The sequence below is a fragment of the Neoarius graeffei genome, chromosome 5 (assembly GCF_027579695.1).
Source record: "Neoarius graeffei isolate fNeoGra1 chromosome 5, fNeoGra1.pri, whole genome shotgun sequence".
Classification (NCBI taxonomy): domain Eukaryota; kingdom Metazoa; phylum Chordata; class Actinopteri; order Siluriformes; family Ariidae; genus Neoarius; species Neoarius graeffei.
In genome coordinates this window covers 101,768,502-101,785,271 of record NC_083573.1, presented here as the reverse complement: position 1 = coordinate 101,785,271, position 16,770 = coordinate 101,768,502, and the positions used below count along the sequence as shown (strand labels likewise).

The following is a 16,770-nucleotide window of genomic DNA, read 5'->3' as shown; positions in this document are numbered from 1 at the left end:
GTTTGGTTGCCACTTGGTTGCCACGTGGTTGCCATGGAAAGTTTTTCTGACGTTGCCCAAACGTTTCCTGTTGGTTACAACAACAACCTTCCCCTGCCCTTCCCCTAACCTTGCTGGTTGCATGTTTGGTTCCCTGAATGTTAGCCAAACGTCCCCCTGACGTTGTAGAATTTTATGTTTTGGTTAGATTTTGCTTTCAACTAATTAGCAACATCAACACAACTGCTAGCATATCTACATGAGAAAACTCAGTGATGAATGAACAGGCAAATTTGGCAGGTCTTGAAAGTTTAATGAGATAAAATATCAATAACAAATTTGAATAAAAAAAAGTTTGAAAATAAAAAATAAAATAGAAAAAAGTTTCTGAAAGTGTAACAGTGCATTCAATAAAAATCATATATACAAAACAGAATAAAATAGAAAAGTTTCTGAAACGGTGCATTCAATAAAACATTCAAAACAGAATAAAATAGAAATAACAGTTTTTTAAAGTGTAACTGTGCATTCAATAACAAACAAAATAGAATAAAAAAAAAAAATCACTTCACAAAAAAAGAATAAAAATCACTGTTCACAAAAAAAAAGAATAAAAATTCACTGTTCACCCGTTGCTGCTGACCAGCTGACCTGAAAAGAAAAAGGAACAAAATGTTTAAAAACAAGAACAATGAGCACATGTCCACAAAAGCATGATAAACCACCCTACTACCAACCACGAAATTTCTGTGATTGCACCAAATTAGACAGCAGAAGTATACCGTCTGTGTGGTGCAAATTTTAGAGTCTGCCCAAGGCATTCCTCCACTTCAGCTTCCATATGGCCAGGAAATTTTGACGCATGCAGCTAGAAGGCAAAATAAAGGAAAGTTACACATCAAAACCTAGTCAGTCAAGCATGGCATAAAAGTGATGTGATCAATATATAAACACTTACCCTTTATAATCTTGCACAGAATGGACATCAAAGGACATTTTGGCCCGTCTGCCCCGCAAGCTGTACTGGGCGAGTACCTCATTATTTGCCACTCGGCGTAGCATACGGTGAATGGCTGCCCCTAAACCTGCCCCTCCGACAGTTTCAAGAAAATGTTGCTGTAAAAAAATAAAAATAATTATACAATGAAAATTACTGTAGCGAGCTTATAAGATAGATAGATAGATAGATAGATAGATAGATAGATAGATAGATAGATAGATAGATAGATAGATAGATAGATAGATAGAATGAATTACCATCTTGTTCCTCTTGTCTGGTTGTTCCAGACTCCTATCCAACTCCAGCAGCTCCATCACCATGCTGCATGGTTTAGCCAACACCACATCTTCTTGCTGGAGTTGAGGCGTGTGTGTCGGGGCGTTGGTCTCCACCAATGACTCGATCTTGTCAAACCTAGCCTCGAGCCTCCGCATCAAGCGACTCATGTGGGCCTCTGTGACTATGGGGACAAATGTGATGGAAGTTGTAATTTATAATGTACTTTCCTGAGTGAGTGAACTAGTTAGTGTGTATAAAAGTACTTACTTCTCTCAAACATGGCTGTGATAGCTGAGACACCCTGTCCGTCATGAAGCACCCGGCTGCTGGCTGAAGTTTTCAAAAAGAAAATATTAGTTTTCCTGTTCATGATTTTGTATTCCAACATCTGTAAATGGGAACTTGAAAGCAACTGTACCTTGAACAGAGTCAAAAGAGGTTTCCAGTGATTCTTGGAGGTGCCTGGCTGACTGAATTGGGTGTAGTGCCCAGCTGCTGGCTGAAGTTTTCAAAAAGAAAATGTTAGTTTTCCTGTTCGTGACTTTGTATTCCAACATCTGTAAATGGGAACTTGAAAGCAACTGTACCTTGAACAGGGTCAACAGGACTTGGGCTAGGGTGGTGAGGACTGGCTCCAGTCCCGGCTGGTGTTGACCCTGAAAAGATGGTGCATATGGATGTTAAGTCATTTATTGGGGGGGGGTTCTTATACATGGTATTCACAAAAGAAGAACCTATGATAATACATTAGACATTTACAAATAAATTGAAAAACACTTACATTGTGGTGGTAGTGGCATTGGGTCCTGCTGACCTGAAAAGAGCACACAAACATCAGATCAGTCACGTAATATGCACCGGTTATTCATCATGAATGTTAGCTCCAAGCTATGAATGATGATTTGGGAACTGTTAACTTACACACAGGGCTTCCAGGCACAGTCAGAGTCTTGGGTTGCTTCTTGGTTGCTGCTACCACTGGAGCAGAATCATCTGGAAGGAAAGACCATACAATGTGCAATGTAAATTTCTTGTAAATGACTTGAAAATGAACACTGAATTGAGTAACTAATGTTGTCATTAGTGAAGACAGCTTACCATCATCAGAGGATTCGGAGACAAACCTCCTTGGGCGCTTACGCTGCCTTATTGCAAAAGTGTTCACATCATCCTCTGTCTCAACACTTGAGGACTCCATCAATTGCAAACACTTCTGTTCAGCTTTGGCGTATGAATCTATGGAAAATGACTTTTAGTCAGTAGCACAAAAAAAAAAGTACTGCCATAGAGAGAACAATTCAGTATATTCCATGTAGTGCATAGCAGCGATAGCTCACCTGTTTCGTACCAGGTTTTCTTAACGGGATGTTTGGCCCAAGTTGTATTTGGTGCTCGGCACTTCACAACATGCAATCGCACATTGTGTGTCGTCCAGTAGCAGACCATGCCATGCTAAAAATATATATAATTAAAAAAAAAAAAAAAATTTATATTATATATATATATATATATATATATATATATATATATATATATATATATATATATATAAAACAAGCGCATATTATATATATATATATATATATATATATATAAAAAACAAGCGCATATTATATATATATATATATATATATATATATATATATATATATATATATATATATATATAAAAAACAAGCGCATATATATATATCAAAAATATATAGGCATATATGTAAGCATACATATTTGCTATGTATCGACAAAAAAAAAAAAAGACTCGTACCTCAGAAGTGTGTCCAAGCCATGAAGATGGCACAACCTCAATAGCATTGTATGTGAACTCATCTGTGAAAACAAAGGCATCATTAGCAACTTTCCTTGACCACAAACGTTTGAGACATATTTGCAAAACAGACGGAATTCTCCTTTAAGGTATAACCACAACCAGAAAGAAATCACAAATTACCTTTTCGAAAGTAGAGTACTTGAACAGAAGCAGACTTCAGTACTTCCAACAGAGACGTTTGCTTCCAAATCCAAGTTCCGGGTAGTGACTTTACTACACGCACCTACGTCCTCTTATCCATCTGTCCAGCCAATGAGGAGTGTTCGTTTTGCGTCACATGCCGTTGCGTCAGGCAACCTGACCAATCAACAACTTACAGTGGCTAGGTCTCGTTTCTTCCTGTAGACCCCATGGGAACAAATCCAATGGATAAGGGAATCTGAACTATAAAATAAGTTACTTATTTTATAGTTCAGATTCCCTTATCCATTGGATTTAATACATGATGATTATTAACTTTTATGACAACCCTTCACACCAACAAAGTGTTGTTTTTCAACAGACAGTAAAAGTTACGTTACGTTTTCTGTGCAACCTCTGAACTACAATGCTTGTCTCGTGCTATATTCTAAACTCTAAGCAATGTGGTTTGAGTGAGCTAGGCTAACAGAGTACTGCAGTAAACGTGTTGCTGATCTTTGCAGCCTACAAAAGTAGGCCCTCACTTGAGGTTTTATCCACCAACATACTATATTTCGTCAAATAATACATGGGGAAATCCGTACTGCTGTTATGCCGCCGTTCTGAGGCACAAATACACAGACATTTTAACAGAGAACACCGTCACCTACACGACATGTATATCGATATGGGGTAATCATGCGTAACCTCGGCGCTATGGCGTTAGCCATGCTAAGGTATGCTACATAGCATTATATCAGCGTGCTAAATCACAACAAAGGTGAAAGAATTATGTACAAATTCTTTGTCAGATGGGAGACTGGAAAAGACGTGTTTTAGAGATACCAACAACGATTCACTTCGTATAATGTGACCGGAGATGGAGATGGTTGCATGCATAGCAGCTAACTGCTAGGTGAATACTATTCACATTTATACAGAATAAAATAACACATTACCTGATCGCACGTACTGTAAATCCAGATAACGTACACTGGCGCTGGTAGTTCTAAATCCAACAAGGAGACTCGGTGAAATTTTCAAATAGCTAAATAAAAGGGCTATCATAGCATCCATTAAGTCCGCCATTTTGTTATTTGCCTTAGAGCTGTTTGAAAGCACAGAGAATTCTGGGTAATGTGCAGGATGATGATGCATCGAAGCTACCTAGCTGGACTTTTATTTTTAGAAAATAAGAGGAGAAGAGAAGTGGTTTTTTGTATTGCAGCAGATTTTGTTAGTGGTACAGGGTGGATTTGGTTGTTGTTGGGACAAAGTACAAATAAGTTGATCAATGGAGCTGGGTGTGAGTGAGTTGGGGCAACAATAGGGATAATGTACCAGAAGTATGTGCATGAGAAAATGTAGGCATTATTGTAATGCAGCATGTTTTGAGGGCGAAATGTGTGACCACAACTTAAAGGTCAAACTTTTGTTGCTGCTCTGCCATATTATCAGGAGCCAATTTGCACCACACAAGACTGTGCACCAAGTCACAACGACCCATTGCCAAACCATGTTCACCCTCTTCATATGATATATGCTGCAGCCTGCTCATTACAGATCACTTGAATTCCACAAAAAACATCACCACTTCAATCCAAACAAATTTAGCCTATAAGTTTATTTCTGCAAATCAGCCACACTCTACCCACATTGCACTAACTAGAAAAACATTTAACCTGTCCATTTTTGCTTTCACCATTCCCTTCTTGCCCAGTAAAATATCTTTTACATTTAACACTCAAAATGCTTCCTTTCCTTCGTTCTTAATGGGGTCTCCTGGAATTGAATTGGAGTCGCCTGAAATAACCAATAGAAGGAAAATACTGAAAATAAAAATGTTCAACTAATTATGTTATATATTACAAATAAAATGCTATATATCAGCTTTGAAAAGAAAACATCCACATAACTGAAGGCTAGGCTGCTGATCAAAATATAGAATATGTGACACTGTGCAATCTCTATAAAATCTAAAAAATGTGTATGGGGTCATGAGAAATTGGTGATGTAAAAATGGGGTCCCAGGCCAAAAAAGGTTGGCAACCACTGCTTTAGACAGTCAAAACACATTACTCAGGAATGTACATGGGTTTGTCGCCTATTTTTGTGAAAATTTCCTTGCAATATATCTCACAACTCAACATAGACTAGTTATCTGGCCTAGTATGCACACATTTCTGTTGACCATATGGTGTCTTCAATGTGTGAGGGTTGGATTCCAAACCAAAATGGCACGACATAACAATGCATAACAAAAGGAAAGTTATATGTGACAGTTTACTATGGCAAAAGAAAAGGCTACAAGTACAAAAGAGGTTGAAATAAAAGATTAAAAGATAATTTAGCCAGCATCAGGAAAAGCAGATAGTATAGTTCTCAGAACAACAAAAAAACAACCAAACATAACGTTGTGTGGAGGTTATAGTGTAACCAAATGATAACGTTTCAGTTGGTTAGTTACCTCAACGTTTTGGGGACGTTTGGCTTCGTTAGGTTTATGCATAACCATGAGGAAACGTTCTCTAAATGTTAGTTGTTGGTTACGTTCTAACAAACCTTTAGAGAACCATAGGCTAACGGTACATTAACGTTCTGTGTTACTAGGGATAGGTGTATAGAGGCCCATTTCCAGCAACTATCACTCCAGTGTTCTAATGGTACAATGTGTTTGCTCATTGCCTCAGAAGGCTAATGGATGATTAGAAAACCCTTGTACAATCATGTTAGCACAGCTGAAAACAGTTTAGCTCTTTAGAGAAGCTATGGACCCTTTTCACGTGACGTCACGACAAACGCGGCCGCCATTTTGGACGTGTACTACCAGTAGTTTACCACAGCCAACATTGAGGAACAGCAGCAAAGAAAGTGTTTATTTTCAGCAAGACTTCCATCATGCCACTATATTGTTGTGCACCTGGATGTAGTAACCATCAACAAACAAGGCAAGGTTTATCATTTTATCAGATCCCGACGGAGAAGATGGATAGCGGCCATTAACAGATTGGCAGCCCTCGGCATACCAACGCTTGTGTAGTGACTACTTTGTTGGAGGTAAGACGAATAAAATTAGCCAGAAAAGGCATTACATTGCTGTTAACATTCTGTGGCAGCGAGTGTGTAGCCAAATAGGTTAAAATAACCCATTGTAACCTCTTTGTTCTTCTGTAGTAGCTATTGTTGACTAGCTAATGTCAACAACATCATAGCTGGTATGTTACTGTAGCAATGTTTACGTTCAGTCATTTGGATGACTGTTAAAACCTTTCAGTCTCAAGTTTTTCCTTTACTGCATTTACTAGTTTTCTGTAATTATGATCCGGCAGCTATTTACACCGGATCCAGTGTAAATAGCTGCTGGAACCAACATCCGAGAATTAAGCAGCGCGCTCTGGCTTGCTCGCCCTCAAATTAAACAGCGTGCTCCGGCTTGCTCCCGGAGTGCTCCAGCCGAGGTTCCGGAGCTCGCTCCGGCTTGCTCGCCCTCGAATTAAGCAGCGCGCTCCGGCTTGCTCCGGAGCAAGCCGGAGCGCGCTGCTTAATTTGAGGGCGAGCAAGCCAGACCGCGCTGCTTAATTTGAGGGGGAGCAAGCCGGCGCGCGCTCCGGAACCTCGGCCGGAGCACTCCTGGAGCAAGCCAGAGCGCGCTCCGGAACCTCGGACGTTGGCGTGTATGTGTATGGCGATGGGTTTTTAACGACATAGGTATACAGATCATGTGGGCCGAAGTCAGGTAAAGACAAGGGCTTCGTGTACTTCCGTACGTCAGTGAACAATCCTGGTGGAAGCAGGTAAACGTCGTTCTCTAAGCCTGCTAAACTCAATTTTTGCAAATACCTCTCCCTCTGCTCGCCCTGTAAATGCCCTACATCGCTGGATAGTGAAGGTGTTTTCTGCATCTCGCTCCTTTTTCTTTTATGTTTTTCGTTTGTCGCCTTCCTCACATTCAAACTGATTCAAGCCGAAGTCCACTACATGTCCAAAATGGCGGTCGCGTTTACGAAGGTCACGTGACTGAAAAGGGTCTATAAAACTGACCTTCCTTTGAGCAGATTGAGTTTCTGGAGCATCACATTTGTGGGGTCGATTAAATGCTCAAAATGGCCAGAAAAATGTCTATTCATTTTACAACTTATGGTGGTAAATAAAAGTGTGACTTTTCATGGAAAACACAAAATTGTCTGGGTGACCCCAAACTTTTGAACGGTAGTGTACATATCTGCAGTGTTGCTCTCCTGACGAATGCTGTCTAATGTCAGACAGCCCACCGTACGCCACTGAACACACTCGCCGACAGACTTTACAGTTTGCTCTGTAGTCGTCTCCACTCACGCTCACGCTGTCCAGCCAAGGATGTGCCTCTTCCCACTCACGTCTGTATTTTTGCAAGCGTTTACGCTTTTGAGGACGTGGTGGAGTCCCGGGTGCAGCAGACATTGTTAAAAGGCCCGGGTTTTTTGAGCAGCGCCGGTGTGTGTTGTCTGTCTCTAGGCAACCGTGACAGTGCCACATGCAGTGACACAGGCAGCCAGGCACAGACGCACAGAGCGTGACAGAGTGGAGGGGTTTGTGTCCTGGGTAGATCCCGCAACGTAGTATTTCCTGTTTTATTTTGTTCATTATTGTTAGATTTAGTGTTGATATGTGTGAGACAGACATGTGTATTGGACATTTATGAAAATGCGGAACAAATCGCGTCCCATATCGGTTCAATACGGGACACAAGATTTAATTGCCAAATAAAGGACGATTCCGTATTAGACTAGGTCGATTTTCAGATAATGTGACACCCCCAGGCATTTTTGAGTAAAAGTTGGCAAACAAACTTTTCTAAAAGTATTTTTTGTGCTGAATCCATTTTTGCTGTTTGCCAAGCTGTATCTCTTATGTGGAAGTCTGTAAAGCACAAAATCTAAGACAACCTCTAAAATTTCAGTAAATTCCGTTTTTTTTATTTTACATCATGTACAACAATAATGATCAAGTCTAGGAGGTTTATTTGTAGTGAGAATTATGGTACTTGTATGTGACAAGGACAATTGCACTTTCATTTCTTATTGTTGTCCTGAATATGTCTTCTTTTATCCCTATATTTCAAGCAGACAAATAGAAAATCTTACATTCCTGAGTCATTTCATTGAGGATGTAAGGAAACTGTTGCCATCACATCAGAGTTTGTAAATTAACTTCAAACTTATCCACAAGAACTTTAATTCAAAATAAAATCACTTTTTGCCATCATTTCTATTTCCATACAGTGTTTAAATATTGCTAATCATAGGGCTGGGCAATATATTGATATTTAAGATGTATCGAGATGGACAAGTATCTCGATATGGATTTTGAGATGTCGAATTAATCGAGAAAAAAAATTACTTTTTGGAATTACAGAGGTTTGGTCACCCTATCACTCTGTAACACCTCAAAACACTGTTAGTTGAAAGATAAGTAGCATTTAATATTGTGCAGTAGCATTTACTTGATTGCGTTTTCACATATTTCCACTGCATGCCTTCGGTTGGCTACTCCAGCGACTTCACTCAGACTGCCTGTGCTTCGATCGCCCATGCTGCAGTAGGCAAACATCTTACTGCGGAGCAGCAGCACAGACAGTTTTGTCCCACAGCAGTTTAAAAACTGATACAGTTCTGTCCCTACTAGCAGAAGTTTTACTTATTTTTTATTTATTTAGGGGGATTTGAAAATATCAAGATATATATCGTATATCGAGATATAGAAGAAATCGAGATATGTTTTTCCTCCATATCGCCCAGCCCTAGTTCATCACCATAAAACTCTATCCAAAGAGCTGTATAAGCCAACATTTCTGGTAGCATTTGAAATATTTCTGTCGGTAAGATCATCCATGAAGTCTGTCAGATTGTAGGAACATCATTATGGAAGCTGTGTGTAGCTTGAAGCTAGACCAGTCAATACCATTGGATACCTGCATTATATGCAAAGAGTCCAAGAGAGATCAGGTATTCAAAGCAACTGAACAGGGCCTTCTCACATTAAAAGCAGCTGCAGAAGACAGAAAAAGGCTTCATGACACTAATTACAGAGATGCTATCCAAAGAGTGCTTCTTGTTCAGAACATACAGAATGTCTTCTGGCACCGTATGTGCTATGCTTCGTTTACCAGTAAAAACCACATTTCTAGGCTGCAACAAAAATCCTGTGACAGTTCTGCAGATCTGGATGAAGGTGCTGGTCCAAGCAAGAGAGCAAGAACACTACAGTACCAACAGTGACAAGGAGTTCTGTTGCAACCATGAATTGGGATGCCTGCATGTTCTGCCAGGAAGTGAACTCAAAGTTTAAAGTTTCCATGGTCACAACACTGAACATGAGTGATCAAATACTGGCAGCTTCAAAATATGACCAGGTCCTTTCAGTCCATCTTGCTAGTGTGAGTGACCTCATAGCAGCAGAAGGAAGGTATCATACTCCATGTTATATGAAATTCCTCTGGAAAACTACGAAGATCAAAGAAAATTCCTCATTTTCAGATTTGGCCATGGAATGGCTTTTGGAGGAATTGACATCCACAGAAAATATCTCAAATGTCTATGAACTTTCGGAGGTTTGGGACAGGTACCGTGTATTGGCAGAAACTGCCGAGGTACCCATCCCTCCTTCTTACCTGAGCAGAAGGTCAACATTCAAAGAGAAACTTCAACAACGGCTAAGGAATAAATACGAATTCATCAACCTAGATCAGGAAATACTGCTCGTTCCAGTTGAATTTGGTCATGTCCCTTTGTCAATCTTGCTATCAGAACCAAAAGAACATTCGCTGATACCAAAATACACAGCCCCTGAGGGGTTCATGGAATTGATCCATGTTGCATTAAAACTGAGAGGTGACATACTTGCACAACCAGCTTACAAAGGTTTTGTAGTAAGTGAAGAGGAAATGATATCATGCATTCCAGATAGCCTATTCATGTTCCTGCGTCTAATGTTTGGTGGACAGGGTCTCTTAGAGGTGGATCAAGATGATGAGGCAGCTCAAAACAAAGACGATGACACTCAAAGAAAGGTTCTTAGTATTGCTCAAGACCTAGTGTACAACATAAGTGGTGGCAAACGCTGGACTCCCAAGCATCTCGGTCTGGCAAGCACATTGCACCAAGCTACTAGATCAAAAGAACTGGTTGAGCTATTTCACAAGGCTGGTCACATCATAAGCTACAACAATTTAAAGCAAGTTGATACAGCTTTGGCAGAGTGCACCCTTCATGCAATGGACATGGACACAGGAGCAGTGGTTCCACCAAACTTGGTGCCCGACAGATTTGTGCACTTCACATGTGACAATATTGACATAAATGACAGCAGTTTTGATGGTAAAAACAGCTTTCATGCAACTCAAGTTGCAGGATGGCAAAGAGGTCCTGAAGCAGACATGGGACTGAATGATCTCCATCCATCTACAAAGACTACTCTTCAGGTTCCCGAAATCATGGAACAACTTTCTCCAGCTGCCGTTGTGATTGGAAAAAAAGAACCAGGATCAATTATACAAACCAAACAGGAATGGTACAATGACCCAATCCAGGATAATCCATCAGCACGTGTAGCACTTGCCAAGGACATGGCATTTTTCATCAAACGTCAAGATGCAGATCTTAAAAAAGGTTGGACCAATTTCAATCAGACAATATGTAGGACTAGCTCAGCTGTTACAAGTATTGGCTATATGCCAATTGTACAAGCTCCAGCCCACGAACTTGACACACTTAACACAGTAATACAAAGATGCAGGCACATTGCAACAGCACTTGGTCAACAATATGTGGTGCTTACAGTTGATGAAGCTCTTTACTGTAAGCTTATGGAACTCAAGTGGGCAAAAGACGAATATCGGGATTTCCTGATTGTCAGAATGGGTGGCCTACATACTTCTCTTACCTTCCTTAAGGTGATTGGAAAACACATGCAATCATCTGGTTTGATGGAAGCATGGATTGAAAGTGGACTTTTTGCTCCAGGTACAGCAGAGCAAGTCATCCTCAGCAAAGGCAAGTCTTACTCCAAGGCGATCCGTGCACATAAAATCACAGTCCAAGCAATGTGGAGAATCCTAATGCCCAAACTCATGAACTTCATCCAGACGAAAAATCAGGCTTTGAAGCAGACATTGGAAGAGAAATCAAGCAGCGAAGACATTGAAGATCTTCTCTCATTCCTGGCAACCAAAGAGTTCCTGGAAATTCTGGATTCTTTTGAGAAATCAAACATGAATCCGAACTTCAAATTTTGGTGGGGCTATATGGAGATGGTGGAGATCTTGTTGATGTTCACTCGTGCTCAACGAGAAGGAAACTGGAACTTACACTTGCATGCCTTCAAGCAAATGATTCCTTTCTTCATGGCATATGGGCATACCAACTATGCCCGTTGTGGAACAATCTATGTTAGCGAGATGCACCAACTCCCCCAAGAAGTCAAGGAGGAATTTGATAAAGGCAACTTTGTGGTTAAGCGCACTGACCAACCATTCAATGAAGTGGACCCAGACCAGAGTCAAGAATGGCTCAATGGCATTGGGAAAAAGAGTGGTGGGATTATAGGCATCACCAAGACCTCATCTGCTTTAAGTAGATGGGCACTGTCTTACAACCTACGGTCTCACATTGCCAATGAAACCAGAGCTGCTTATGGTCTTGTTCTTGAAGATGAATACTCACACAATGAATCTTACCAATCAAGACAAATACATGACAGACAGATTGAGGACAGCCTCCTGCAAGCATTGAAGTCATTCAAACTATTCTCAGATGAGATGTGTGATGACCTGCAAAACATTGCAACTAAGGATGTTGCTACTATGGAAATTGAACAAGACCTTTTGAGCATTCAGATCAAAGGCAAGCAACAGCTGGACAAATTCATTGAAGAAAGGCTTCTCAGTCCAGAAGCAAGAAAAGTCCACTTCCGTGATCCTCTGTCAAAACGGAAATATCGTACATTTGCTTCACTTTATGAAGTAACAAACAGGGATTCCAAACAAAAAGGTGCTGAAAAATCCATCAAAGCAGATCGAAAAATTATGCAGAGATTAATCACTGCATACGAATGTGGCCGCCAGGTTAATCTCTCAGAAATACTTAGCCATGAACTGTTAACAGTTCCACAAGCTTTGGCAGAGAGCAATGGAAAACTTCGCTCAGGAAACAAAGTGGACCTGTGCGATGTCCTGACTGCACAAATAGCATGTCCTCCAAGTGTTTCAGTTGAGGACCTTGGACCAACAGCAACACTGATCACTGATGGCCAAGCACTGGTCTGTTCAATTGGAAAACTGCAGAAGGCTAGAACATTTGGAGGTCTTGCTGATGTATTTACATCCACTGTCCTTCAATCAGGTACAGCTTTCAAGAGAATAGATGTCTTATTTGATAGGTATTATCAAACCTCAATCAAATCTAGCACAAGGACAAGGCGTGGCCAAGGAATAGCAGCCATTCGTCGGCTGATTGAGAACCGGGATGTTCCACTTCCTCCCAAGTGGGAAAACTTCATGGCACATCCCGAGAACAAAACAGATTTGGCAAATTTTCTGTCAAGACAACTAATTTTGAAGGCTCCTGTCAGTAAGTGCATAGCTGTCTCTGGTGGTTTTACAGATGAGGAGTGGGTGGACCGTGACGTCGCCCGGTAGGACGCAGCCGGGGCCCCACCCTGGAGCCAGGCCCGGGGTTGGGGCTCGTATGCGAGCGCTTGGTGGCCGGGCCTTTGCCCATGGGGCCCGGCCGGGCTCAGCCCGAAGAGGTGACGTGGGCCCGACCTCCTGTGGGTTCACCACCCACAGAGGTAGCAGTAGGGGTTTGGTGCAATGTGGATTGGGTGGCAGTCGAAGGCAGGGGCCTCGACGACCTGATCCCCGGACACAGCGGCTGGCTGTTGGGACATGGAATGTCACTTCGCTGGGGGGGAAGGAGCCTGAGCTTGTGCGGGAGGTTGAGAGGTACCGGCTAGAGATAGTCGGGCTCACCTCCACGCATAGCTTGGGCTCTGGAACCCAGCTTCTCGAGAGGGGCTGGACTTTCCACTTCTCTGGAGTCGCCCATGGTGAGCGGCGGCGGGCTGGTGTGGGCTTGCTTATAGCTCCCCAGCTCAGCCGCCATGTGTTGGAGTTTACCCCAGTGAACGAGAGGGTCGCCTCTCTGCGCCTTCGGATTGGGGAGAGGGCTCTTGCTGTTGTTTGTGCCTACGGGCCAAATAGCAGTATAGAGTATCCGGCCTTCTTGGAGTCCCTGGGAGAGGTACTGAGGGGTGCTCAGACTGGGGACTCCATTGTGCTACTGGGGGACTTCAATGCTCACGTGGGCGATGACAGTGACACCTGGAGGGGCGTGGTTGGGAGGAACGGCCTCCCCGATCTGAACCCGAGTGGTGTTTTGTTATTGGACTTCTGTGCTAGTCACGGTTTGTCCATAACGAACACCATGTTCGAGCATAGGGGTGTCCATAAGTGCATGTGGCACCAGGACACCTTAGGTCGGAGGTCGATGATCGACTTTGTAGTCGTTTCATCTGATCTCCGGCCCTATGTCTTGGACACTCGGGTGAAGAGAGGGGCTGAGCTGTCAACTGATCACCACCTGGTGGTGAGTTGGATCCGCTGGCGGAGGAGGAAGCTGGACAGACCTGGCAGGCCCAAACGTATGGTGAGGGTCTGCTGGGAACGTCTGGCCGAGCACTCTGTTGGGGAGGTCTTTAACTCCCACCTCCGGGAGAGCTTTTCCCAGCTTCTGAGGGAGGCGGGGGATATTGAGTCTGAGTGGACCATGTTCTCTACCTCCATTGTGGACGCAGCTGTTCGGAGCTGTGGCCGCAAGGTCTCCGGTGCCTGTCGTGGCGGCAATCCCCGAACCCGGTGGTGGACACCGGAAGTAAGGGATGCCGTCAAGCTGAAGAAGGAGTCCTATCGGGCCATGTTGACCTCCGGGACTCCTGAGGCAGCCGACGGGTATCGGCAGGCCAGGCGTGCTGCAGCTCGGGCAGTTGCGGAGGCAAAAACTCGGAACTGGGAGGAGTTCGGGGAGGCCATGGAGAAGGACTATCGGTCGGCCTCGAAGAAATTCTGGCAAACTGTCCGGCGCCTCAGGAGGGGGAAGCAGTACTCTGCCAACACTGTTTACAGTGCGGGTGGGGAGCTGTTGACCTCGACTGGGGACATTGTCGGGCGGTGGAAGGAATACTTTGAGGATCTCCTCAATCCCACCGTCATGTCTTCCACTGAGGAGACTGAGGCTGATGACTCAGAGGTGGACTCGTCCATTACCCAAGCCGAAGTCACTGAGGTGGTTTGCAAGCTCCTCGGTGGCAAGGCACCGGGGGTGGATGAGATCCGCCCTGAGTATCTCAAGTCTCTGGATGTTGTGGGGCTGTCTTGGTTGACACGCCTCTGCAACATCGCGTGGTGGTCGGGGACAGTGCCTCTGGAGTGGCAGACTGGGGTGGTGGTCCCTCTTTTTAAGAAAGGGGACCGGAGAGTGTGCTCCAATTATAGGGGAATCACACTTCTCAGCCTCCCAGGGAAAGTTTACTCCAGGGTACTGGAGAGGAGAATTCGACCAATAGTCGAACCTCGGATCCAGGAGGAACAATGCGGTTTTCGTCCTGGTCACGGAACACTGGACCAGCTCTATACCCTTCATAGGGTGCTCGAGGGTTCATGGGAGTTTGCCCAACCAGTCCACATGTGCTTTGTGGATCTGGAGAAGGCATTCGACCGTGTCCCCCGTGGTATTCTGTGGGGGGTGCTTCAGGAGTATGGGGTTCGGGGCTCTTTGCTAAGGGCCGTCCGGTCCCTGTACGAACGGAGCAGGAGTCTGGTTCGCATTGCCGGCAGTAAGTCAGACCTGTTCCCAGTGCATGTTGGACTCCGGCAGGGCTGCCCTTTGTCACCGGTTCTGTTCATAATTTTTATGGACAGAATTTCTAGGCGCAGCCAGGGGCCGGAAGGAATCCTGTTTGGGAACCACAGGATTTCATCTCTGCTTTTTGCGGATGATGTTGTCCTGTTGGCTACTTCAAACCAGGACCTTCAGCATGCACTGGGGCGGTTTGCAGTCGAGTGTGAAGCGGCTGGGATGAGAATCAGCACCTCCAAGTCCGAGGCCATGGTTCTCGACCGGAAAAGGGTGGCTTGCCCTCTCCAGGTTGGTGGAGAAGTCCTGCCTCAAGTGGAGGAGTTTAAGTATCTCGGGATCTTGTTCACGAGTGAGGGAAGGATGGAGCGTGAGATCGACAGGCGGATCGGTGCAGCCTCCGCAGTGATGCGGTCGCTTTACCGGTCCGTCGTGGTGAAGAAGGAGCTGAGCCAAAAGGCGAAGCTCTCAATTTACCGGTCGATCTACGTTCCGACTCTCACCTATGGTCATGAGCTTTGGGTAATGACAGAAAGAACAAGATCGCGGATACAAGCGGCTGAAATGAGTTTCCTTCGCAGGGTGGCTGGGTGCTCCCTTAGAGATAGGGTGAGGAGCACAGTCACTCGGGAGGAGCTCGGAGTAGAGCCGCTGCTCCTCCACATCGAGAGGAACCAGCTGAGGTGGCTCGGGCATCTTTTTCGGATGCCTCCTGGACGCCTCCCTGGGGAGGTGTTCCAGGCATGTCCCCCCGGGAGGAGGCCCCGGGGAAGACCCAGGACACGCTGGAGGGACTATGTCTCTCGGCTGGCCTGGGAACGCCTTGGTGTTCTTCCCGAGGAGCTGGCCGAGGTGTCTGGGGGAAGGGAAGTTTGGGGTTCCATGCTTAGACTGCTGCCTCCGCGACCCGGTCCTGGATAAGCGGAAGAAGACGAGACGAGACGAGACGAGTGGGTGGAATCCTCTGACTCGATGGTGATTACAGACCACCTTAGAGCGCTCCATGAAGAAGCGGACACGAGAATCATCCTTCATTGTATGGAAAACCAATCTTCAAGCATTGTCATTGCTGCAAGAGATACAGATGTTCTTGTACTGCTTCTGGCACATTTTCCCAAGATGGCCTGTTCAAAGATTTGGATGAAGGCAGGTACAGCCACAAAAAGGAAATATATCCCAATTCACTTGATTGCAGAACAACTTTTGCTTGATGACAGTGCAGTGGAAGATATCATTGCATTTCATGCCTTGACTGGTTGTGATACCACATCATATCTACTTGGACATGGGAAGAAAACATGCTGGAAAGCTTTCAAAGAACATCACCTCCTCACAGGCATAGGTCGAGGCGAACTGGATGACCAAACTGCAAAAGATGCTGAATTATTTGTGTGTAAGGTGTATCGGGCTCACAATGTAACCAGCGTGAACAAGGCAAGGGAACTCCTATTTGTACAGTCCCGAGCTCCAGAGAGTCTTCCACCAACCAGTGATGCACTGTCATTTCATATCCGTTGGGCACATTACCAATCTGCTTTGTGGCGCCAAGCAAACAAGCCATATCCTGTCCTTCCTCCTCCAGAGAAAATGGGATGGAGACTGGAAGGTTCTACACTAGTGCCCATCTTGATGTCACTTCCTCCAGTCCCAGACTACTGTTTGGAACTGATCAGCTG

The 16,770-nt window shown here is 44.2% G+C and overlaps 1 protein-coding gene across 3 annotated transcripts; it reads right to left on the bottom strand.

Annotated features, from left to right (window-relative positions):
• Nucleotides 1–918: 918 nt before the first annotated feature.
• LOC132887173 (uncharacterized) lies at nucleotides 919–4,307 on the bottom strand. 3 transcript variants are annotated; one of them, XM_060922646.1, is made up of 12 exons: nucleotides 4,166–4,307; nucleotides 3,207–3,425; nucleotides 3,024–3,085; nucleotides 2,596–2,710; nucleotides 2,357–2,494; nucleotides 2,180–2,251; nucleotides 2,040–2,072; nucleotides 1,846–1,914; nucleotides 1,677–1,757; nucleotides 1,526–1,588; nucleotides 1,237–1,439; nucleotides 919–1,095 (listed from the first exon to the last, which is right to left on the bottom strand). In XM_060922646.1, exons 4-12 carry the CDS (start codon nucleotides 2,702–2,704, stop codon nucleotides 934–936), a joined length of 930 nt encoding a protein of 309 aa, XP_060778629.1. In that variant the 5' UTR covers nucleotides 2,705–2,710; nucleotides 3,024–3,085; nucleotides 3,207–3,425; nucleotides 4,166–4,307; the 3' UTR covers nucleotides 919–933. The 3 variants fall into 3 exon arrangements, with proteins under 3 accessions (XP_060778629.1, XP_060778631.1, XP_060778630.1); XM_060922648.1 differs by lacking the exon at nucleotides 1,677–1,757; XM_060922647.1 differs by lacking the exon at nucleotides 4,166–4,307 and having other exon boundaries at nucleotides 3,207–3,465.
• Between the last annotated feature and the right edge of the window lie 12,463 nt (nucleotides 4,308–16,770).